The sequence below is a fragment of the Pleurodeles waltl genome, chromosome 1_2 (assembly GCF_031143425.1).
Source record: "Pleurodeles waltl isolate 20211129_DDA chromosome 1_2, aPleWal1.hap1.20221129, whole genome shotgun sequence".
NCBI lineage: Eukaryota > Metazoa > Chordata > Amphibia > Caudata > Salamandridae > Pleurodeles > Pleurodeles waltl.
Window position 1 is genome coordinate 1298424574 of NC_090437.1, and position 24346 is coordinate 1298448919.

Sequence of the window (24346 nt, forward strand, 5' to 3'; positions counted from 1 at the left end):
CTAAACACTACTGTGTAGACGTACTAAATGCACAACAAGCTACAGTGGGCCAAGCTGTACTAAGAACATTATTCCAAACTACTTCAACTCCTACAGGCTAAACCACCGCTTTTAGGGGAGGTAACTGCTTTATAGTCTATGCCAAACATGTGTATCTGCAGCAACATATGCCATCGAACTGAAAATGTCACTTACCCAGTGTACATCTGTTCGTGGCATTAGTCGCTGCAGATTCACATGTACCCTCCCACCTCCCCGGGAAGCCTGTAGTCGTTTAGAAGTAGATCATAAATCTTAAACATCTGAACATTTGTAAATAATTATTAGAAACTCTTAACGTACATACATATTCACTCCATTGCATGGGCACTATTTATACCAAACAACTCCATCCTCACCCTCTGCGGGGGAAACAATCTAAGATGGAGTCGACGCCCATGCGCAATGGAGCCGAGGAGGGAGGAGTCCTTCGGTCCCGTGACCAAAAAGACTTCTTCGAAGAAAAACAACTTGTAATACTCCGAGCCCAACACCAGGCAGCGGACTGTGCCAAACATGTGAATCTGCAGCGACTAATGCCACGAACAGATGTACACTGGGTAAGTGACATTTTCATTTCTATACAAAAACCTATTGGCTGGAATTGTCTCTGAGTGTGTGTTCCTCATTTATTGCCTGGGTGTATGTACAACAAATGCTTAACACTACTCCTTTAAGCCTACTGCTCGACCACACTACCACAAAATAGAGCATTAGTATTATCTCTTTTTGCCACTATCTTACCTCTAAGGGGAACCCTTGGACTCTGTGCATACTATTCCTTACTTTGAAATAGTGCATACAGAGCCAACTTCCTACATTGGTGGATCAGCGGTGGGGTACAAGACTTTGCATTTGCTGGACTACTCAGCCAATACCTGATCACACGACAAATTCCAAAAATTGTCATTAGAAATTGATTTTTGCAATTTGCAATTTTTCTAAATTCTTTAAAGTCCTGCTAGGGCCTTGTGTTAGTCCCTGTTAGCATTTCTTTTAGTGTTTAAAAGTTTTGTGAAAGTTTGAATTAGAACCTAGAACTAGTTTTAGATTCTTAAAAAGTATTCCAACTTTTAGAAGCATAATGTCTAGTGCAGATGTGAATGTGGTGGAACTCGACACCACCCCTTACCTCCATCTTAAGATGAGGGAGCTAAGGTCACTCTGTAAATTAAAGAAAATAACAATGGGCCCCAGACCTTCCAAACTACAGCTCCAGGAGCTTTTGGCAGAGTTTGAAAGAGCCAACCCCTCTGAGGATGGCAACACAGAGGATGAAGATAGTGACTTGGAGGAAAATTCCCCCCTACCAGTCCTATTTAGGGAGAACAGGGCCTCTCAAGCCCTGTCTCCAAACATAATAGTCAGAAATGCTGTTCCCCTCACAGGAGGGACCAACTTCTCTGAAATCACTGAGGATAACTCCAGTGAAGAGGACATCCAGTTAGCCAGGATGGCCAAAAGATTGGCTTTGGAAAGACAGATCCTAGCCATAGAAAGGGAAAGACAAGAGATGGGCCTAGGACCCATCAATGGTGGCAGCAACATAACTAGGGTCAGAGATTCTCCTGACATGTTGAAAATCCCAAAAGGGATTGTAACTAAATATGAAGATGGTGATGACATCACCAAATGGTTCACAGCTTTTGAGAGGGCTTGTGTAACCAGAAAAGTAAACAGATCTCACTGGGGTGCTCTCCTTTGGGAAATGTTCACTGGAAAGTGTAGGGATAGACTCCTCACACTCTCTGGAAAAGATGCAGAATCTTATGACCTCATGAAGGGAACCCTGATTGAGGGCTTTGGATTCTCCACTGAGGAGTATAGAATTAGGTTCAGCGGGGCTCAAAAATCCTCGAGCCAGACCTGGGTTGATTTTGTAGACTACTCAGTGAAAACACTGGATGGTTGGGTAACTGGAAATGAAGTGCATGACTATGTTGGGCTTTATAATTTGTTTATGAAAGAACACATTTTAAGTAACTGCTTCAATGAAAAGTTGCATCAGTATCTGGTAGACCTAGGTCCAATTTCTCCCCAAGAATTGGGAAAGAAGGCAGACCACTGGGTCAAGACTAGGGTAACCAAAACTTCCACTGGGGGTGACCAAAAGAAAGGGGTTACAAAGCCTCCCCAGGAGAAAGTGGGTGACACTAGGAATAAAGAAAAAGAGTCCTCTATAGGCCCCCAAAAACCAGACCAGGTGGGTGGGCCCCGAGACACAACCCAAAACAAAGGTGGGTACCAGGGTAAGAACTGGGATACCACTAAGGCATGGTGCCATAACTGTAGACAGACAGGGCACCACACCAAGGACACTTCTTGTCCCAAAAACAAACCCCCTAGCAAAATCCCAGGGGTAACCAGTGTAGCCAATGGGGATGACTCCTCAGATGAGGAGGTCTTCATAGCCTTCAACTGGAAAAAGGGCCCAACAGGTGAGTTGGAGATTCCAGAGGGAAGTAGACACTTCCACCACCTACTGGTGAATGGAATCCCAGCCTCTGCCCTGAGAGACACTTGTGCCAGTCACACTATTGTGCATGACAGGCTGGTGTTCTCAAACCATACATCCCAGGTGAGACTGCCAGAGTAAGAGTTAGCCCAGACAGGGTCACTAATAGGCCTGTGGCTTTTGTGCCCATAGAAGTGGGTGGGACTTTTAGCTGGAGAAGGGTGGTAGTCAGTACAGACCTCCCCCTTGATTGTCTCCTTGGAAACGACTACCCAGAGGTTAGTCAGAGCCCAAGAGAGGAACTGGTCCAGTGCCAGACCTCTCCCAAGGATTCTGGAGGTGCTACCCCTGCAGTAACTGCAAGTAGGCCCCAGAAGAAAAAGAAAGGAAAACAGAGTAGGAAAGGTGGACAACCTTTAGCCAAGGTTCCAGCAAGCCAAGGAGATTCTGCTCCAGTAGGGGATAACTCCAAAGATGGCACTGGTAAAGTCCAACCTGACCCACAAAAAGTCCTGGCTAGTCAGGCAACTGTTAAGCCTGAGTGGGTGGCTCCTCAGATAACAGAAGAAAGAGTGGAAGATGGGTGTTTACTACAAGATGTGGTAACACCCCACTCTAATACAGCAGACAGGCACCCTGAACCCAAAGAACCCTGTAACTTAGCCCCTTCCCTTGTAGGTGAAGAGTTAAAGGTGTGTGAAGTAATTTGGATGCAGGAAACCGGGAAATAGTCATCTGTATTTATTGAAGAATTATTCTAAACCAAGAAAAGGAAACTCCAGCCACTCCTGCTCAGCTCCTTCACCAACTGTCTACACCAACATTCCAAACAGTCCCATTGATGGAGCAGGGGCGGCCGGAAGAAACCAAGTAACATGTTACAAATAAACAAAGAGTAAAACAATGAAATACATTTACACAAGTAATATGATACATTTTAAATACATGAAAGTTATTTTTTCCTTACGTATTCTTAACACAATACCACAGTGTGATTCTGGGCACTGACAGCTGTCAGTGGCCTCTGCTGGGTGTTAGCCTTTATGGCTGCACTATCCTTGGCATGGTGGTCTGACCCCATGCCAAATAGCAAGTTAGGCCCCCTGACCCTCTTGGTCATGGTGGGGTTACTCCAGCTCTGGGTAACCTCTTTGGGTAAGCTAGGGGTGACCCTGGCTAAGATAAGATTAGCAGAGGTGGATACCTCTAACCCCAAAATAGAGAGAATGGGTGGAGACATAAAAAGTACAGACAAGAGGCAATTCAGACTAGGTCCTATCACTGTGGAAGTGGGTCAGTTCCCCAGAGGGAATGACCTGAACAGGAGGATGTAAGGCAGAGTAGGCCCTGCAACAAACCAGCCTATTTCCTCTACTCTTCCTCGCCTGACAGACTAGGAAGACTCTCCCAGCTTTGGCTGAGTCTCCTGGCCTGTGGGCTGGGGGGGGCTTGTGTAAAGAAATGGCTCCCTGTTGCAGTTACCCCCCACTTTTTGCCTGATACTGATGCTGACTTGACTGAGAAGTGTGCTGGGACCCTGCTAACCAGGCTCCAGCACCAGTGTTCTTTCACCTAAAATGTACCATTGTTTCCACAATTGGCACAACCCTGCCACCTAGGTAAGTCCCTTGTAACTGGTACCCCTGGTACCAAGGGCCCTGATGCCAGGGAAGGTCTCTAAGGGATGCAGCATGTCTTATGCCACCCTAGGGACCCCTCACTCAGCACAGACGCACTGCTTGCCAGCTTGTGTGTGCTGGTGGGGAGAAAATGACTAAGTCGACATGGCACTCCCCTCAGGGCTGCTTTGGCCCCAGTCCTACCGGCCTGTCTCCTGCCTTCTAAAGAAACCTGCTCCAGCGACGCTTTCCCCAGGACCAGCGACCTCTGAATCCTCAGAGGACTGCCCTGCTTCAAGAGGAACAAGAAACTCCCGACGACAGCGGCCCTGTTCCAAAAAGACTGCAACTTTGTTTCAGAGGAGCAGATTTAAAGACCCCTGCAATCCCCGCAAGAAGCGTGAGACTTGCAACACTGCACCCGGCGACTCCGACTCGACTGGTGGAGAACCAACACCTCAGGGAGGACCCTCCGGCGACTCCAAGACCGTGAGTAACCAAAGTTGTCCCCCCTGAGCCCCCACAGCGACGCCTGCAGAGGGAATCCCGAGGCTCCCCCTGACCGCGACTGCCTGACTCTAAAATCCCGACGGCTGGAAAAGACCCTGCTCCTTTGTAACAAAGTTGTAGTCTTTGGTGAACAGAGCCGCTGTCCTCTGGAGTTCTTGGTCCTTCTAGAGCAGGGCAGTCCTCTGAGGATTCAGAGGTCGCTGGTACCTGGGGAAAGCGTCACTGGAGCAGTGTCTTTAGAAGTGGGGAGACAGGCCGGTAGAGCTGGGGCCAAAGCAGTTGGTGTCTCCGTCTTCTCTGCAGGGTTTTTCAGCTTAGCAGTCCTCTTCTTCTTAGGTTGCAGGAATCTGAGTTCCTAGGTTCTGGGGAGCCCCTAAATACAGAATTTAGGAGTGTGTTTAGGTCTGGGAGGGCAGTAACCAATAGCTACTAGCCCTCCCAAGGGGAGGGGGTCACATTCCTATCCCTATTGGGGGAATCCTCCATCTGCAAGATGGAGGATTTCTAAAAGTCAGTGTCACCTCAGGTCAGGTTGCCTTAGGGGCTGTCCTGACTGGCCAGTGACTCCTCCTTGTTTTTCTCATTATCTCCTCCGGCCTTGCCGCCAAAAGTGGGGCCGTGGCCGGAGGGGGCGGGCAACTCCACTAGCTGGAATGCCCTGGGGTGCTGTAACAAAGGGGGTGAGCCTTTGAGGCTCACTGCCAGGTGTTACAGTTCCTGCAAGGGGGAGGTGATAAGCATCTCCACCCAGTACAGGCTTTGTTACTAGCCACAGAGTGACAAAGGCACTCTCCCCATGTGGCCAGCAACATGTCTCGAGTGTGGCAGGCTGCTAAAACCAGTCAGCCTACATGGGTAGTCGGTTAAGGTTTCAGGGGGCACCTCTAAGGTGCCCTCTGGGGTGTATGTTACAATAAAATGTACACTGGCATCAGTGTGCATTTATTGTGCTGAGAAATTTGATACCAAACTTCAGTTTTCAGTGTAGCCATTATGGTGCTGTGGAGTTCGTGCATGACAGACTCCCAGACCATATACTCTTATGGCTACCCTGCACTTACAATGTCTAAGGTTTTGCTTACACTGTAGGGGCACAGTGCTCATGCACTGGTGCTCTCACCTATGGTATAGTGCACGCTGCCTTATGGCTGTAAAGCCTGCTAGAGGGGTGATTTATCTATACTGCATAGGCAGTGTGAGGTTGGCATGGCACCCTGGGGGAGTGCCATGTCGATTTACTCGTTTTGTCCTCACCAGCACACACAAGCTGGCAAGCAGTGTGTCTGTGCTGAGTGAGGGGTCCCCAGGGTGGCATAAGACATGCTGCAGCCCTTGGAGACCTTCCATGGCATCAGGGCCCTTGGTACCAGGGGTACCAGTTACAAGGGACTTACCTGGATGCCAGGGTGTGCCAGTTGTGAAAACAAAAGTACAGGTTAGGGAAAGAACACTGGTACTGGGGCCTGGTTAGCAGGCCTCAGCACACTTTCAAATCAAAACTTAGCATCAGCAAAGGCAAAAAGTCAGGGGGTAACCATGCCAAGGAGGCATTTCCTTACACATTCCATCGACATCTTTACTTTCTATATATATTTGTACACACACAATTCTTCACTTCTTACTTTACCGTCCTGCGGGAAAACAAGCTAACAAAGAAGTTGGAAAAAACAATTTGTAACACTCCAAGCCCAAAACTAGCAGGCGATATATGTACAGCATGTGAATCTGCAGCACTACATGCCACGAACAGATGTACACTGGGTAAGTGACATTTTCCTTCTCCCCCCCCCCCCCCCACTACTGGTGATAAACATGTGCAAGCAGTCAGTGATGGTAATCTTGATAGCACCACAGTGGGCAAGGCAGGCATGGCTTTTGGACCTCATAAAGCTGTTACGGGGCAATAATAAAAAATAAAAAATTCTCTCAAAACCTCTCCACAATGCAGAAGGAACAGATATGCAACCCAGAACCCGCAAGTCTCAGATTGGCCTTGCAGCTCCTGAGGAATTTGGATTTGGACACTTGGGACTCCCTAGAAGAAGCATGGAGGTTCTTAGGGTGGCCAGGAGACCCACAATGAGGGAATGCTATACATTTGGGTGGAACAGATATGCTCACTTGTGCAGCAGAGAGTTCCTACAACCGAGAACACAGAAAGCCATAGTTACTAAATGCTAGTGTTCCTTTTAGAGGCAAGCTTAACCTATGCATCCATTAAGGCCCACCTGGCGCCAATTGTAGAGTACACTAGGGGACAAAAAGGAAGAAAACTTTTTACTGCTTGTAAGGAAATGCCTCCTTGGCATGGTTACCCCCTGACTTTTTGCCTTTGCTGATGCTATGTTTTGAATTGAAAGTGTGCTGAGGCCTGCTAACCAGGCCCCAGCACCAGTGTTCTTTCCCTAACCTGTACTTTTGTTTACACAATTGGCACACCCTGGCATCCAGGTAAGTCCCTTATAACTGGTACCCCTGGTACCAAGGGCCCTGATGCCAGGGAAGGTCTCTAAGGGCTACAGCATATCTTATGCCACCCTGGGGACCCCTCACTCAGCACACACACACTGCTTGTCAGCTTGCGTGTGCTGGTGAGAACAAAAACGAGTAAGTCGACATGGCACTCCCCTCAGGGTGCCATGCCAACCTCACACTGCCTATGCAGTATAGATAAGTCACCCCTCTAGCAGGCCTTACAGCCCTAAGGCAGGGTGCACTATACCATAGGTGAGGGCACCAGTACATGAGTACTGTGCCCCTACAGTGTCTAAGCCAAACCTTAGACATTGTAAGTGCAGGGTAGCCATACGAGTATATGGTCTGGGAGTCTGTCAAACACGGACTCCACAGCACCATAATGGCAACACTGAAAACTGGTAAGTTTGGTATCAAACTTCTCAGCACAATAAATGCACACTGATGCCAGTGTACAGTTTATTGTAACATACACCCCAGAGGGCACCTTAGAGGTGTCCCCTGAAACCTTAACCGACTATCTGTGTAGGCTGACTAGTTCCAGCAGCCTGCCACAACCGAGACATGTTGCTGGCCCCATGGGGAGAGTGCCTTTGTCACTCTGAGGCCAGTAACAAAGCCTGCACTGGGTGGAGATGCTAACACCTCCCCCAGGCAGGAGCTGTCACACCTGGCGGTGAGCCTCAAAGGCTCACCCCTTTGTGCCAGCACCGCAGGAAACTCCAGCTAGTGGAGTTGCCCGCCCCCTCCGGCCACGGCCCCCACTTTTGGCGGCAAGGCCGGAGGAAATAATGAGAATAACAAGGAGGAGTCACTGGCCAGTCAGGACAGCCCCTAAGGTGTCCTGAGCTGAAGTGACTCTAACTTTTAGAAATCCTCCATCTTGCAGATCGAGGATTCCCCAATAGGATTAGGGATGTGAGCCCCTCCCCTTGGGAGAAGGCACAAAGAGGGTGTACCCACCCTCAGGGCTAGTAGCCATTGGCTACTAACCCCCCAGACCTAAACACGCCCTTAAATTTAGTATTTAAGGGCTTCCCTGAACCTAAGAATTTAGATTCCTGAAACTACAAGAAGAAGAAGACTGCTGAGCTGAAAACCCCTGCAGAGGAAGAACAGAAGACACCAACTGCTTTGGCCCCAGTCCTACCGGCCTGTCTCCTGCCTTCCAAAGAACCCTGCTCCAGCGACGCTTTCCAAGGGACCAGCGACCTCTGAATCCTCTGAGGACTGCCCGACTTCAAGAAAGACAAGAAACTCCCGAGGACAGCGGCACTGCTCCAAAAGAACTTCAACTTTGTTTCAAGGAGCAGACTTAAAGACCCCTGCAACTCCCCGCAAGAAGCGTGAGACTTGCAACACTGCACCCGGCGACCCCGACTCGACTGGTGGAGAACCAACACCTCAGGGAGGACCCTCCAGCGACTCCGAGACCGTTAGTAACCAAAGTTGTCCCCCCCTGAGCCCCCACAGCGACGCCTGCAGAGGGAAACCCGAGGCTCCCCCTGACCGCGATTGCCTGAACCTAAAGTCCCGACGGCTGGAAAAGACCCTGCACCCGCAGCCCCCAGCACCTGAAGGAACGGAACTTCTGTGCAGGAGTGACCCCCAGGAGGCCCTCTCCCTTGCCCAGGTGGTGGCTACCCCGAGGAGCCCCCCCCCTTGCCTGCCTGCAACGCTGAAGAGATCCCTTGATCTCTCATTGATTACATTGAAAACCCGACGCTTGTTTCTACACTGCACCCGGCCGCCCCAGTGCCGCTGAGGGTGTACTTTTTGTGTGAACTTGTGTCCCCCCCCGGTGCCCTACAAAACCCCCCCTGGTCTGCCCTCCGAAGACGCGGGTACTTACCTGCTGGCAGACCGGAACCGGGGCACCCCTTCTCTCCATTGAAGCCTATGCGTTTTGGGCACCTCTTTGACCTCTGCACCTGACCGGCCCTGAGCTGCTGGTGTGGTAACTTTGGGGTTGCTCTGAACCCCCAATGGTGGGCTACCTTGGACCCAAACCTGACACTTGTAAGTGATTTACTTACCTGACAAAACTAACAAAAACTTACCTTCCCCAGGAACTGTGAAAATTGCACTGTGTCCACTTTTAAAACAGCTTATTGTGTTTTATGTAAAAAGTATACATGCTAATGTAATGATTTAAAGTTCCTGAAGTACTTACCTGCAATACCTTTCAAATGACATATTACATGTAGAAATTGAACCTGTGGTTCTTAAAATAAACTAAGAAAATATATTTTTCTATAACAAAACCTATTGGCTGGATTTGTCTGAGTGTGTGTTCCTCATTTATTGCCTGTGTGTATGTACAACAAATGCTTAACACTACTCCTTGGATAAGCCTACTGCTCGACCACACTACCACAAAATAGAGCATTAGAATTATCTCTTTTTGCCACTATCTTACCTCTAAGGGGAACCCTTGGTCTCTGTGCATACTATTCCTTACTTTGAAATAGTGCATACAGAGCCAACTTCCTACACTGCTCCATTAATTAAGATTACTAGAGGGAGCAGAGACAATAGCTCCACCGTGGTCAGTTTCCACACCCATGTTGATCTTAAACTTCTTGCTCAGCCACCTAATGAAGGAGCCTTTAGAACTCAAGTATTTGGCACTAAAAACTATATTACCAATAGCACTCACCTTGCTACAGAGAATCAGTAAGTTACAGACTCTCTACAGAGGAACCCTGCTTACAGTTAACCCCTTCTGTGCCTTGGACGAGATGATCTCGTCCAAGGCTACAGTTCCCCTGTGCCTTGGACGAGATCATCTCGTCCTAGGCACAGGGGAACTTGGGGGCGCGCTAGCTGATTTGTCACAGGGGCCTCCCTAGTCGCGGTGGAAGCTCTGCTTCCAGCGCGATTGAAAAAGAAATGCAAAAGCATTTATTTTAGGCCATTTTAGGCCATTTCTGCCCCCCTTGGGGGCAGATCGGCCTATTATTAGGCCGAACTGCCCCCAGGGGGGCAGAACCCTCTAGGCACCAGGGCAAATTTTTTTTTTGTTTTTTTTTTTTTGTTTGTTTGTTTTTTTCGAGATGGGGAGCGACCCATCAGGCAAGGGTCGCTCCCCTGGGGGGCAAATTGTATTTGGGCCATTTCTGCCCCCCTTGGGGGCAGATTGGCAGATTTTAGGTCAATCTGCCCCCAAGGGGGCAGAAACCACTAGGCACCTGGGATTTGATTTTTGGTGCCAATGTCACGCAGGGGGAGCGACCCCGTAGGCAAGGGTCGCTCCGGGGGGGGGGGGGCTTGGGGGGGCAAATTTATTTTAGGCCATTTCTGCCCCCCCTGAGGTTTGCAAAGGATTCTGGGTAACAGAACCTGGTCCGAGCCCCGCAAGTCACCCCTCCTTGGATTCCCCTAGGTCTCTAGTTTTCCGAAATGCACAGGTTTGGTACAAGGGCACAACTCATCTGTTTTCCTGGGACCACTCAGCAAGGAAGGAGGTAGCCTTGCACAACACTCACACAAAAGGACAGAAAAGCAAAAGCGCTGCAGCACCTTGAGGAGTAGTACAGGCAGAGCCTCTCCAGGGAGGGAGACTGGGCCTGAGTGGGACATACAAGATCAGCAGGCCAGTAGACTGGGCTGGCAGGATTTGAGTAGGTGAGTCTGAAATGAAACATGGAGGCACAGCACTGAAAGTTAAAGTAAACATTTGCAGACAGCCTGGTTTTACACAACAGCATAAGGATTTACAGCACCTGGGAGCCACCTCTGGAGCAGTACTGCAGGTAGAAGCAGGAAGGCGAAAACTCATTGCTACTAGCTGCTCCAATGTACACATCTTATGGAAAATGATCTTTCAGTAGGTTAATGTGCCTGCTGCTAAGAGCTGTGCAAATCCTGTGGGTAACTGCGATTTTTGAAAGAATAACCCTGTGTTAGAGTGTAAATAGTGTGCATTTGCTTCCCTAATTTATGGCTTGAGCACAATGTATACTTGTCTGTCTGCTGCTGTTCGTCATTGACTTGACATTTGCTGTGTGTTTTATCCATGGCCTCTTTTCACAGACCAATGTGTGTGTGCTGCCCTCTGGGCGTAGGGCACACCACCCACTAATCTCCGTTTACTGGCATGCCACTGACTATTGTACTTTCTTTGCCTTCATAATTTTATATTTTTGCAAAGTTCAAAGTTGTGCAACAACAGTGATTGCCTTTCAATCTTCCATTGAGTCCTATGCACCCAGACACATCCAGCACTTCCCTCCCCATGTGCACCACAGATTGTTTTGAACAAACCCTCTTGTTACAGTTTACACCATGTTATCCCAATAGGCCTAGGACACTTTCTTTTCCTAAATGTCACTGCTTTGAATGTCCTGTTCATACAAGCAGGTTTTGTGTGCGTCCTGGACTAATACTGACTCAAAACAAACGGGCTGCAGAAGCATCATAAATTGAAATGCACATTAATTAATACAGTCCAGTTTACTTATTGAATCAGAATATTGTTTCCAGCATCGAAATCAGCCTCTCCAATCATTCAGCTTTTGGCCTCGATTCAGGCAGCGCTATGTTCACATGAATATACAAGTCGATTTTCAACTCTCCAAAGCTGCCTGCTCTGTAGACTCAGTGGAAACTATGTAGCAATGCTTATTGTGCAGTGTAGTAAACACGGCGTGGTGGGACATTGAGAGCAGGACAGGCGCACTGAAATAATCAGAACAGTGAAACTTCAAGTACTAAGACAGCAGGGAGAAGCCTGCTCCACATTCCAGGGCCACACCATAATGCTTAATGCATATTGCAGATCTGCCAGTACATATCAGAGGGCTTCCAGTGCACATTTCAGGGCTGACCGTGCCAATCGTGGAGCCATCAGAGCCAGTGCATGCCAAAGAACCCCCAGTCCGCATTCCAGGTCTACCAGTGCAATAAAGGAATATTAGGGCTGCTTTGCCCTGTCCTCTGCATGACCCGATTGCCCCTGGTTTGGTAAAGTGCAGTCATGCGCCACTCCATTCCACACACATCCATTGTGCTTTACTGCCCCAAATTATGAAACACACAATGCTGCACTCTTACACCTAGCGATCTTGCATAAGGTGTGTAAGGAAATGCCTCCTTGGCATGGTTGCCCCCTGACTTTTTGCCTTTGCTGATGCTATGTTTTGAATTGAAAGTGTGCTGAGGCCTGCTAACCAGGCCCCAGCACCAGTGTTCTTTCCCTAACCTGTACTTTTGATTCCACAATTGGCACACCCTGGCATCCAGATAAGTCCCTTGTAACTGGTACCTCTGGTACCAAGGGCCCTGATGCCAGGGAAGGTCTCTGAGGGCTGCAGCATGTATTATGCCACTCTAGAGACCCCTCACTCAGCACAGACACACTGCTTACAAGCCTGTGTGTGCTAGTGAGAACAAAATGAGTAAGTCGACATGGCACTCCCCTCAGGGTGCCATGCCAGCCTCTCACTGCCTATGCAGTATAGGTAAGACACCCCTCTAGCAGGCCTTACAGCCCTAAGGCAGGGTGCACTATACCATAGGTGAGGGTACCAGTGCATGAGCACTGTGCCCCTACAGTGTCTAAACAAAACCTTAGACATTGTAAGTGCAGGGTAGCCATAAGAGTATATGGTCTGGGAGTTTGTCAAACACGAACTCCACAGCACCATAATGGCTACACTGAAAACTGGGAAGTTTGGTATCAAACTTCTCAGCACAATAAATGCACACTGATGCCAGTGTACATTTTATTGCAAAATACACCCCAGAGGGCACCTTAGAGGTGCCCCCTGAAACTTAACCGACTGTCTGTGTAGGCTGACTAGTTCCAGCAGCCTGCCACACTAGAGACATGTTGCTGGCCCCATGGGGAGAGTGCCTTTGTCACTCTGAGGCCAGTAACAAAGCCTGCACTGGGTGGAGATGCTAACACCTCCCCCAGGCAGGAGCTGTAACACCTGGCGGTGAGCCTCAAAGGCTCACCCCTTTGTCACAGCACCGCAGGACACTCCAGCTAGTGGAGTTGCCCGCCCCCTCCGGCCCCGGCCCCCACTTTTGGCGGCAAGGCCGGAGAAAATAATGAGAATAACAAGGAGGAGTCACTGGCCAGTCAGGACAGCCCCTAAGGTGTCCTGAGCTGAGGTGACTCTAACTTTTAGAAATCCTCCATCTTGCAGATGGAGGATTCCCCCAATAGGGTTAGGATTGTGACCCCCTCCCCTTGGGAGGAGGCACAAAGAGGGTGTACCCACCCTCGGGGCTAGTAGCCACTAACCCCCCAGACCTAAACACGCCCTTAAATTTAGTATTTAAGGGCTACCCTGAACCCTAGAAAATCAGATTCCTGCAACAACAAGAAGAAGGACTGCCTCGCTGAAAACCCCTGCAGAGGAAGACCAGAAGACAACAACTGCCTTGGCTCCAGAAACTCACCGGCCTGTCTCCTGCCTTCCAAAGAACTCTGCTCCAGCGACGCCTTCCAAAGGGACCAGCGACCTCTGAATCCTCTGAGGACTGCCCTGCTTCGACGACGACAAGAAACTCCCGAGGACAGCGGACCTGCTCCAAAAAGACTGCAACTTTACCCAAAGGAGCAGCTTTAAAGAACCCTGCAATCTCCCCGCAAGAAGCGTGAGACTTGCAACACTGCACCCGGCGACCCCGACTCGGTTGGTGGAGAACCAACACCTCAGGGAGGACACCCGGACTACTCTACGACTGTGAGTACCAAAACCTGTCCCCCCTGAGCCCCCACAGCGCCGCCTGCAGAGGGAATCCCGAGGCTTCCCTAACCGAGACTCTCTGAAACCTAAGTCCCGACGCCTGGAAAAGACCCTGCACCCGCAGCCCCCAGGACCTGAAGGACCGGACTTTCACTGCAGAAGTGACCCCCAGGAGTCCCTCTCCCTTGCCCAAGTGGAGGTTTCCCAGAGGAAGCCCCCCCTTGCCTGCCTGCAGCGCTGAAGAGATCCCTTGATCTCTCATTGACTTCCATTGCGAACCCGACGCTTGTTCCAACACTGCACCCGGCCGCCCCCACGCCGCTGAGGGTGAAATTTCTGTGTGGGCTTGTGTCCCCCCCGGTGCCCTACAAAACCCCCCTGGTCTGCCCTCCGAAGACGCGGGTACTTACCTGCTGGCAGACTGGAACCGGGGCACCCCCTTCTCTCCATTGAAGCCTATGCGTTTTGGGCACCACTTCGAACTCTGCACCTGACCGGCCCTGAGCTGCTGGTGTGGTAACTTTGGGGTTGCTCTGAACCCCCAACGGTGGGCTACCTTGGACCAAGAACTGAACCCTGTAAGTGTCTTACTTACCTGGTAAAACTAACAAAAACTTACCTCCCCCAGGAACTGTGAAAATTGCACTGTGTCCACTTTTAAAATAGCTATTTGTGAATAACTTGAAAAGTATACATGCAATTGAAATGATTCAAAGTTCCTAATGTACTTACCTGCAATACCTTTCAAACAAGATATTACATGTTAAATTTGAACCTGTGGTTCTTAAAATAAACTAAGAAAAGATATTTTTCTATACAAAACCTATTGGCTGGATTTGTCTCTGAGTGTGTGTACCTCATTTATTGTCTATGTGTATGTATAACAAATGCTTAACACTACTCCTTGGATAAGCCTATTGCTCGACCACACTACCACAAAATAGAGCATTAGTATTATCTATTTTTACCACTATTTTACCTCTAAGGGGAACCCTTGGACTCTGTGCATGCTATTCCTTACTTTGAAATAGCACATACAGAGCCAACTTCCTACAAGGTGCCAATGGGAATTTTCTTTCAGCTTCCAGCCATCTCCCTCTCCACTTGGTTCCCAGGAGTGAGCCCCACATCAATGATTATTATACCTTCACCTGCATTGTCCCAATTTTTTTCAGGATATAAAATGAAAGTACACATGAGGCCAGGCTTACATCCCTCCCCACCCCCAGAAAAAGTAAGTTAATGGGGAGCCATGGCCGACAGGCAATGGGTAAAGGGAGCCATGGGTCGAATAAGTTTGGGAACCACTGCTTTAAGGTGATCACACTCGTCTATGTGAACCAGTCCTTACAGTTGCTAGTCTTATTCCAGGACCTTAAGACACAGACTGGGGGCCTTACAGACATTGGACGTATGTACTACTTAGACGAAACAAAACTAACCAGGAAGGGAATGCAATTCTTTGTCTCCTTCGCCTACCTACCAAAGGTTTCACCATATTGTAAGGAATCCTGGCTTTATTGATAGCACTAATGATAGCGGTATGTTAGAATAGAGCAGGAGTGACATTGAAGGATCTGCTAATGTTCATTCCACAAGGCAAAGAAAAAGGGAGCAGTACTTTCCTTCCTGGCAGACTTCTCCATGCAGAGCATATGAGAAGCAGCAACGTGGCCCTTCAAACATACTTTCATGAAGCACTATGTGTGGCCATCTAAGTCCAAGGAAAAGCACGGGTGGGACAGAATGTTCTAAAGCACCTGTTTACCAACAAGCACTCATATCAGCCCCACTTTCTTCAGGGAAGGGAATACTAATCCGTGCGCACCATGTGAATACAGGAAAGATTTAAACTGCAAAACAAAATTGTTACTTGCTTGTAGGAGTAGTTTTGCAGCTCAGTTTCCTTGCTTCATAAACAACTTGACTTCCTTCCCACAAATGGAAGGTGTCAAAAGGTGAGGCCAACAATACAGCGAAGGGGAAGTTCAAGTATCATCTAGTGACAAGGGGAAAAACTAATCTGAACAGGTCCGTCATGCGCCATGGAGCGGTCATCACTGGGGGACAGACATACCTCCAAATAGTGTTGGTTGATGCCCAGGAAAAAAAATGGAAAGAACACAATTCTGGACCCAACCACTAGATGGCGGAATAGTGCACAGCATGTGAATCCAGAAGTCACGCTGCAAAACTACTCCTACTGGAGAGTAATCATTTCAAACTGTTTAAAATGTATATAATAAATGCATGCCCTAATCAGATGCATATTGTATAAATATATAGTCATATAAAATCAAACAAAATGGGTATAAATGAAAATGCAATTAAGAAAAATATTTAAAAGAAATTCAAGAAATGAGTGTTTAAATTGCATTCATTAAGTCAAAGCTTCAAACAGTGAAACCAATCTTTGATGAGAACCCTACATTTCTCCCATTTCTGACCCTTAATTAAACTTGGGCATCTGTGTTTCTGAAGTAGACTCTAACCAGCATACCTTCACAAAATAAGAGGTTTCCAGTCCGTTACTAGTCACAGTCTGTCTCGATTATGGCATTCCCAAGTTCAGAAATATGGAGATAATGCTGACCTCTGAGAGTCTGTGGCCTTCAATTAAGATGTCTGCAGCATTCATCTCAAACGAAGTGACAAAGGAAATCTTTAGCTGTTGCTTCCTAAATGTACCTCCTCCAGGCTTAAATAACCTCGTCTGATTATTGTAAAAAGTCTAGACCGTGTGATGTAGAATGCAAGAATTATTTTTCAAATTCTAAAGCACATTCGCTAAGATCTACTACATATTTTAAATCGCATTTATGTGTACATAACCTATATTGAAGCAAATCGCTTTAAAATGTACATGTGCAATTAATACTAAACGTATAAAAATGCAGTGGGGACACAAAAGCAGAAAACATAAAGGAAACATTAAATTTGTAGGATTGTTTTTAAACTCTGCTGCATAACATACAACATGCTTGTTCTGGGGAAAACTGGAAGAAATATGCATGTTTCGAAGGACTCCAGTTGCTTATTACCAGGAACCTATTACTCCTTAAGCTTTCTAAGTTCCTTCATGCAAAATCTTCTACTCTGGTTCCTTTTGATGTGGAACTCAGTCCCCTGGATTGTCCTTTACCATGATGCTGTTCTGTAAATTATTGGAAACCTCTTTTTGACAGATATACCTGGACTATGCCGAGGTTCCCTCCTGCAAGATAGCTGTTCAAATTTTAGCACCAGTTACGTTATGCTTTGTCCCTTCATCACTAATAATTGTTTCTGGTTCTTTTCTGCTTCACTTATGTTTTTGTTTGTTTATTTTGTGGTTCATGGCCTTTGGGTGAATACAATAAACCACGTATTTAGAGGTGACTTTGGCCAGAAACTGTACAGGTTTTGCAACTTTCACCTTCATTGTGCCTATGGAATTAATTTATCTTGACACCCATTTTCAGTTTTAGGCACAAGCTGCTGACTAGTTTGTGGAATTGATGTGTAGAACATTTTACCAACCTATTCCTCATGTTTTCACTGTGACTGACGTGTTTTTAACGTCTCTATTAGGAGCTTCCAGACTTGGAACCGTGTCATCACCACAAAAGGCAAGTGTTCTCTTTTTGACCTAATCCTTGCCCTTAACATTCTTTCTTTCTCATTTCAGGCTAAATGACCCCTACCTTAATTACCTCCTGTTAAGTCGGACAGTTAGCGGAGAGAAGACGCATTGTGCCTCCGGAAGTTTAGTAGATTCTACTCTTGTCATATGTGTTTCTTTTCAAGTTATTGTGGTATCCTGAACAAGCAGTCCAAGACGAGGAGAAAGTGCAAAGAATGTTATTTATGGACTGTTTTGCTCCTCGTTGATTGTTGGAGGTCATGATCTCTGGTCCAGATTTATTTTGCAACAAGTAGTTGACATCATTTTTAAAACATTTTATTCATAAAAAAGTATCTTTCATCTTTGCTGTTATAGAATTCAGTAAAGACGTTAATGCGTAATACTGGTGTGTGTCTTTAATGCAGGTATCCATGTACTAATTTTGCTGCTTTGACATCCATTAAACATCGCTCATGTTGAACAGAGTTCTGCAACTCAGCATAATGCAATAAAAAAAAAAAAGTAAGAAGTAAAAATGAAATCAAGGATTCCATCATGAACATATGTAATATTTTAAACACCTTACTATCTCTGGTTGTGTGCTATCCTAAAACACTTTCATTAGAGAACATTAAGTATCTGTTCCTGTGTGGCAACCATGCCTTTTAAAAGGCAACTTTTTCTTTTCCAATATTGAAACGTGGCAATTTTATGCTTAATATCCGGATAATATCCTCTTGGATTGAACAGTTAAAGAGATCAACTCTACCGTTATGCTTGCCAAATTATGTTTCATTCTGTGCGAATGCGAGGGCATAATGGTTCTCCTTCAAGGAATATTCATTGATGGTGATCAGCATGCAATAATCCTATCAATGTGCCAATTAAAGAGCACTCTATTCCTTGAACATGTCAGTTTGTGTAAAAAAAAAAAAAAAATGTAGGCAGTTTATCAGCTTTCTGCATTGTCCACATATTGTTATGTTTTTTTTCTTATAGGACCCAACCTTCAAAATAGTCACTAGTGTAAAAAGAGGTGATGTATTTTACAGGGTTTTTTTTTTTAATAAAGGGAAAAATTAAAGGAAACTGTGCGTCCTACAGCCAGCACGCAGAAACTGAAAGGTGTCACTACTCTTAATGGAGCCCAGACCAGAAATCATCATGCACTGTGACTTGCAGGTACTGCAGTTATGTTTTTCGAGCTCCAGGAAGCAAGCTGCAGTGGGATTGAGCTCAGTCTTTTGCGGATTGTTTTATTTTTTTTCTCAAAATCTTTGCAAACTTTAAAATATCATCTCACTTGAGGGCCACAGGTGGTAGTGACTTGACTGGAAAGACACTCTTTAGAGGAGCTTCGAACGGGTGTCTGACATCCTACACAATCCTGGCTACTTTAAGCAAATCGTACCAAGAGGAGGCAGTGGTGACACTCTTAGGGAACAAATGGCACACAATTCCTACCTTGCAGCCTTTCAAACTGATGGGTAATGGAGACGACGGAAGGCTTGCAGAGACTTCATGGAAGAAAAGTCTGTATGAAAGCAGAGGCGTAGACCACTCAGCTGACATAGCAAGAGAATCAACTGGTGCCAAGATTTATGTTTCAGTGACAGTCTGATGCTCCCTGACTGTGGCTGTAAAATGAAAATAAGATAGTGTGGTGCCAGACCAAAGAGGCCCTAAGGAATTGAGGAGAGAGACTTTGCTGGAGGCAGAGCTGCATCCGACCCAGAGGACAGGTACAGCTCATTACTATTCAGTTGTAACATATCTGATCAAAGTCCCTTACAGACAGTTGTCCTGGAGCCCACCATTTTCGGTAATTTCATTGTGGTGCCTTTAGAAATGTTTGTGGGTTAACCTGATTATTTTCAGGATAGCAAGAGCTCCACTTTACCTACTTACCTGAAGGCCTTCAAAGTTGTGTGGCTGTTTTATTCACAAGGCAGTTGGTGCCTGCTGGTCTTAGTGGGAAACTAGATTGGGCAGAAGCAGCAGCAGCAAGTTCTCACAGTTAACAAAATACCCCATTTTGCATGCCTGCCAAAAGGTAGCAACATTACCCAAAACATTGAGATGCCTTGATTAAACCATCTATTTAAATCTAATCACATCAAGAGACATAGCAGTATATTATTGGTCTGACTCATCAATAGGGTAGACACTAGCCTGGTTACAAAACCACTGCAGACATCCCAGAGTTCCCTAGTGTATTCTCAGCAAAAAATTATTGGGTTCTCTAATGCCTGGTCTCAAGCAATATGTGAAAGTCGAAACCATAACTCAGTGGGTGTAATTATTACTTTTTCTTCATGACCTCCTATTCTCACAACTACCCTGCAACGCGTGAATTTAACTGGTTGATGTTATCACAGTTCAGGAGATAAAATAAGCCAAACATGAGCTACCAACTGGAAGTACTCCTGGAATGAATGACTTTCATGTTGAGTTCTATCAAATGTATGCCATCATTCTGGCACCAGTATGAGCAACAATGTCAAAGGCTGAACTAGAAAAGGGTTCCCTTCCATCAACACTTCAAGAAGCATTGATCATTTTATACATAAATCTGGGAATAAGGAGGCCCGCAGTCATGTAAGAAGACTGTGTACATTAATGGAAGCTGCCCCAAAATCATGACTGTGCGCCTGCCTTGTTTTGGACCACAAGAAACTTTAGATACTCTAAATTTGGGTTATCTATTTGTGGTCCTCCCAAAATGTTTTTCAGAAGCATATTACTCTTTTGATCAAGCTCTTCTACATGGCTTCCACAACTCGGGTTTGGCTGGGTGAATTAATTTCTTCATCATTTGATGTAAATAAGGGAACCAGTCAGGGATGCCCGTCTCCCCTCTATTTCTTGCCTAAACTATTGAGTTACTAGCCATAAAGTTAAAACAGGAGGGGAACCAATGAGGCATCCCTTTAGCTGATATTACACACTGTTTCTACAAGTGCTTAGGTGATGATACAATGAGATTAGAAGGGTCACCCCTTGGGCATGACAATCTACTATACTGACCAGGTTGCCCTTATTGTAACCTCACTAAAGTGGTAAGTTCACACAGAATACGTTTTACCTTTTGATGACTGCTCCTTCTCTCGCCCATTGTGTGCATTGTGTTGTCTAAGTTGCTTGTTCTTCCCTCGTTTACTCTTATTAAACCAATCTTCCCATCATCTGTCGTCACTACTACTGAGAGACCTGATTGGGTGCAGTGGCTGAGGGAGGGTGGCATTGGCCAAGTTACGCCTTGGCTTCCCGGTGAAGCTTAGAGGGTTTGGGAGCATCAAACTTTAAACATTATTATTCACTGGCCCAATTACAATTACTTAAACGCTGGATATTTGGCCCCTAACTTGATGAAGCCTATGCTGGAACCAGACCTCTTCCTGTGGACGAGATTCATGGGCTGCTACTTTCAAACATGCAACCAAGTTGCAAATCCACTTGATATGTGTAGCTGTGAGTTGTACATGACGTTTGTCAATAACAAGTTCCGTTGTTACTTGTGCTCCGGCCGTTCCCCTAATCTTCCTCCCAAAAACGTAGAGGACATGTTGGTCTGGGAGACTTGAAGCACTGGACGGACACTGGAATAACCACCATAGAAGAACTCTTCCAGGATCAGATTCTCTTTTCTTTTAATTCTCTATCTGACCAGCTCACTATACACAATGGCCAGTTCAGGTACATCAATATCTTCTCCACACCCTTAAGTAACTATGGGCTGTCACTGATGGAGCCATGATGTCTGCTGAGATCAGGAACTATGAACAGGGGAACTAGATGGGAAAATGTGTAAACTGGCTGGCCCTTAAAAGGGAAGAGGCCAGACATACAGGAGAGGTGAACAACAATGGGGTGCATAATGGAGTTTAAGGTATTTGTAAAGTGCACTGCCACCAAACTGGTATCGTTGTGCCATATCCTTACCAGCAGCCTAAGCTGACCGCACTAGGGAGGTGCTACAAGAAGGGCATATTTCAGGTATGTTTTTAAGGCCTTTTTAAAAGGCAAAAGGTCAGCCAGGAAACGAAGGGAGGGTAGTAATAGTTTCCTCAGCTGGGCAATAGTCTGTTCATGTGCAAAAGAGCCAAACTGTATGTGCGTTCATAGATATACGTCTGATACTCTGAATTTCAGATCTAGAGAGAGACCTTGGGTCAGGCCTTGTTGTTCGAGAAGATCACATAGGCAGGGGATCAGCTGCAATCAGTGAAAACGCCAGACACTAAATGGCTCCCTAGTATAATTTTCCAAAAGTTATGCAGGAATGTTGGTGCAGCCCCTAGTTGCAGTGTTATTGACCACAAAAGAAATGGGGACACTCCCAACATATCTGGAAGAGGCTACTATTTGCACCATTGTAAAAGAAGACTTGACAGCTGAGCACTAGTTCTTACAGAACAATATCACTAATAGACATGGAGGTGAAAATCCTGGCCAAAGCATTTGATAAGACACAGTGTAATCCTGAAAAACGTCATGCCACATAGGCCACAAGACACAATCTAATACTGGTATTCAATAGTTTGGCAATGGTGGAAAATATCTGTGGAAGCTTAGATGGTCCTATCCATTAATCTAGAAAAAGCTTTAGGTAATGTGGACTGGGATTTGTTTACTGTTTCTCGTCTGAATAAATATTGACCTGCAATTTGTCTTGTGTGAGTACTGTACCAAGTATGGACTACAGAAATGTTGTCTGACACCTTGCAATTGGACAGAGTATGTGTTGGCGATGTCCCTTGTCAACTTTACTATTTACGCTAGCTAAGGAGCCCATAGCGGCCTGGGTGCAGCAGGATGAGGGAATTGCAAGGTTTTGATTGAACACCAAACTTGCAATTCCAGGGTCTGTATTACACAAGTGCCCCAGGGGTGCAACAGGTGTTTGCCCTCAACTTGCGCCCTGGGACACTGGTATTCCAGAAGGGGCCACAAATGTTTGTGTAATCTCATCTGTAATACAGATAGCCCTGGTGCACAATTAGTGCCAGTGCTATCATTAGAGGGCATTCCCTCATTTGCATGGGGTCATGACTCCATGCAAATTAGGGAATCTCTTTGGCTCTGCACCCGTGCCATATTACCAATGTGGATGCAGAGGCAAATATGCATTTAGAAAGTGCACTTTCAGTGCACCACAAAAAGGAAGCGCGCTTTCAGTGCGCTGTCTAATGGCAGCCCTCCAAAGGGCTCCTATGGACCTGCCTCAGACATCCCATTGCAGGCGGTGTGGTGACTCACTGCACCAGCCGGCCAGGGGACTTCTAATCCCTTTGAAAAGTGCAGGTGGGTTGCTGCCTGCACAGAGTAACCCAGAGCAGCTTTTGAATAGATACTCCTTCTCTTGATTATGTTGCCCTAGGGGCAACAACAATTGGTGGCTTCCCTGAGGTCAATACATTCTGTCTAATAGGGTGCACTTTCCTTGTTTGCACCTCCTTTAAGGTGTGTTGTGGCACAAACATGGTAAGTGTGCCCTATCCCTAACAGGCCCAGGTGTACCTCTGTGAATGACTTCCTTAAATGCTTGACTACTAATAAATTAGGACTAAGAGTGACAAAGATATTGAACAGAGATAGAAAGTACCCAAGGTTCAGTGACCTGGTCTGTCAGTCATATTTCCAGTCAAGGTCACAGGTGAGTTGGATGAATGGGTTGCTCAATTGAACAAGGTCTGTGAATTCACATTGCATCAGAAGAAACTCACCCATTTGAAAGGGTAACATCACATGTTTTTAGAAATGAAAGGGCTGCGTCTCCTGGGACCCTTTGCTGGCATATTTATTTGGAACTGTGGCACTTGTCGAAATGGTGGCACTACTCCGAAATCAATGCATTTTGCAAAACCTCCTGAACTTAAGCTCAAACCCCCTCCCCCACCCCCCCGGGCCCCAAAAAAAGTTCTTAAGCAAGCTGGCATCAATGATGCGTGCCTTCTTGTGGAACAGGGGATGTCTAGGGTCTTTTTGGTTAAATTATATAATTCAGCCCCCAAAAAGGGCCTGGAGATGCTTGATTTTTGGGCCATACATGTGATAATTTACACCTGGATGTTTGAGCCTAAAATGGACCAAGCATACAAAAGTGAATTGTGGGTGATAAATAGGTACCCTGTTCACTTGTTGGGGTGAGGGGGGGCGTCCTCTGACACATCCTGCCTGCCACTCAATACCATAGGTCTGAAGGAAGTCAAACCAAGGTAAGCTAAAGGATGCTGATGGGAGATTCCTCTGTACCCCTACACCTTCTCTAGTGGGGTGAAGACTTATGCCATACATTTAGCTGTTGGGAGTAATCCTGAGGATCTGAGAGGGGTGCTGCCAATGGTGATATGTCATTGAAATTATGTTTGTCCCTTAAATGTTCTCCTGAAACTTGTTGAAAGATCTTGGATATAACCAATATGGACAGAACTGTCTGGCGCCAGGGCTTGTATTTGGACATTACCCAAAATTGGAGAGCAGCTGGACAGCCAGGCCTCAACATAATGGAGGGCAGCACTCAACAGATGACACTTAATGGAACAATTGATTTACGAAGATTGCTTGCGGATGACCACAAAATAATGAGAGAATTTGGGGGAAACGGGATTGTTACTGAGGAGATCAGAACTGCTGAGGTACAAATGGAAGTGTTGCTAGTCTGCTTTGTGGCCGCAGGATCGTGGGTATTGCTCCTGCAGAATCTACATTATAACTTGCACAGGTGCATGGAAAGTGCTATCTATACATGATTGTTTGTCACTCATAAAAAATCTAATAAAATATAGCATCAAAAAATACCATATCAATTGTTTTTTTTGTTGTTTTTTTTTTACAGCATGACCTTGGTCTATAGGCATTGGAGTGTGCTGTACAGTTAAAATACTACATTACTAGTGAAACCGTAAAATACATAATGCAAATAAAACAGGAAGCAACACAA

At 46.3% G+C, this 24346-nt stretch overlaps 1 protein-coding gene across 4 annotated transcripts in view; it reads left to right on the forward strand.

The window, feature by feature from the left end:
• LOC138250501 (uncharacterized) overlaps positions 1-17804 on the forward strand; it is a 328067-nt gene extending 310263 nt beyond the window's left edge. For all 4 annotated transcript variants that reach the window (XM_069205460.1, XM_069205468.1, XM_069205442.1 and 1 more), the window contains one exon: positions 17467-17804. In XM_069205460.1, the coding sequence (XP_069061561.1) occupies positions 17467-17475 (9 nt within the window). In that variant the 3' untranslated portion in view covers positions 17476-17804. The remainder of the gene's footprint in view (positions 1-17466) is intronic.
• Positions 17805-24346: the final 6542 nt, after the last annotated feature.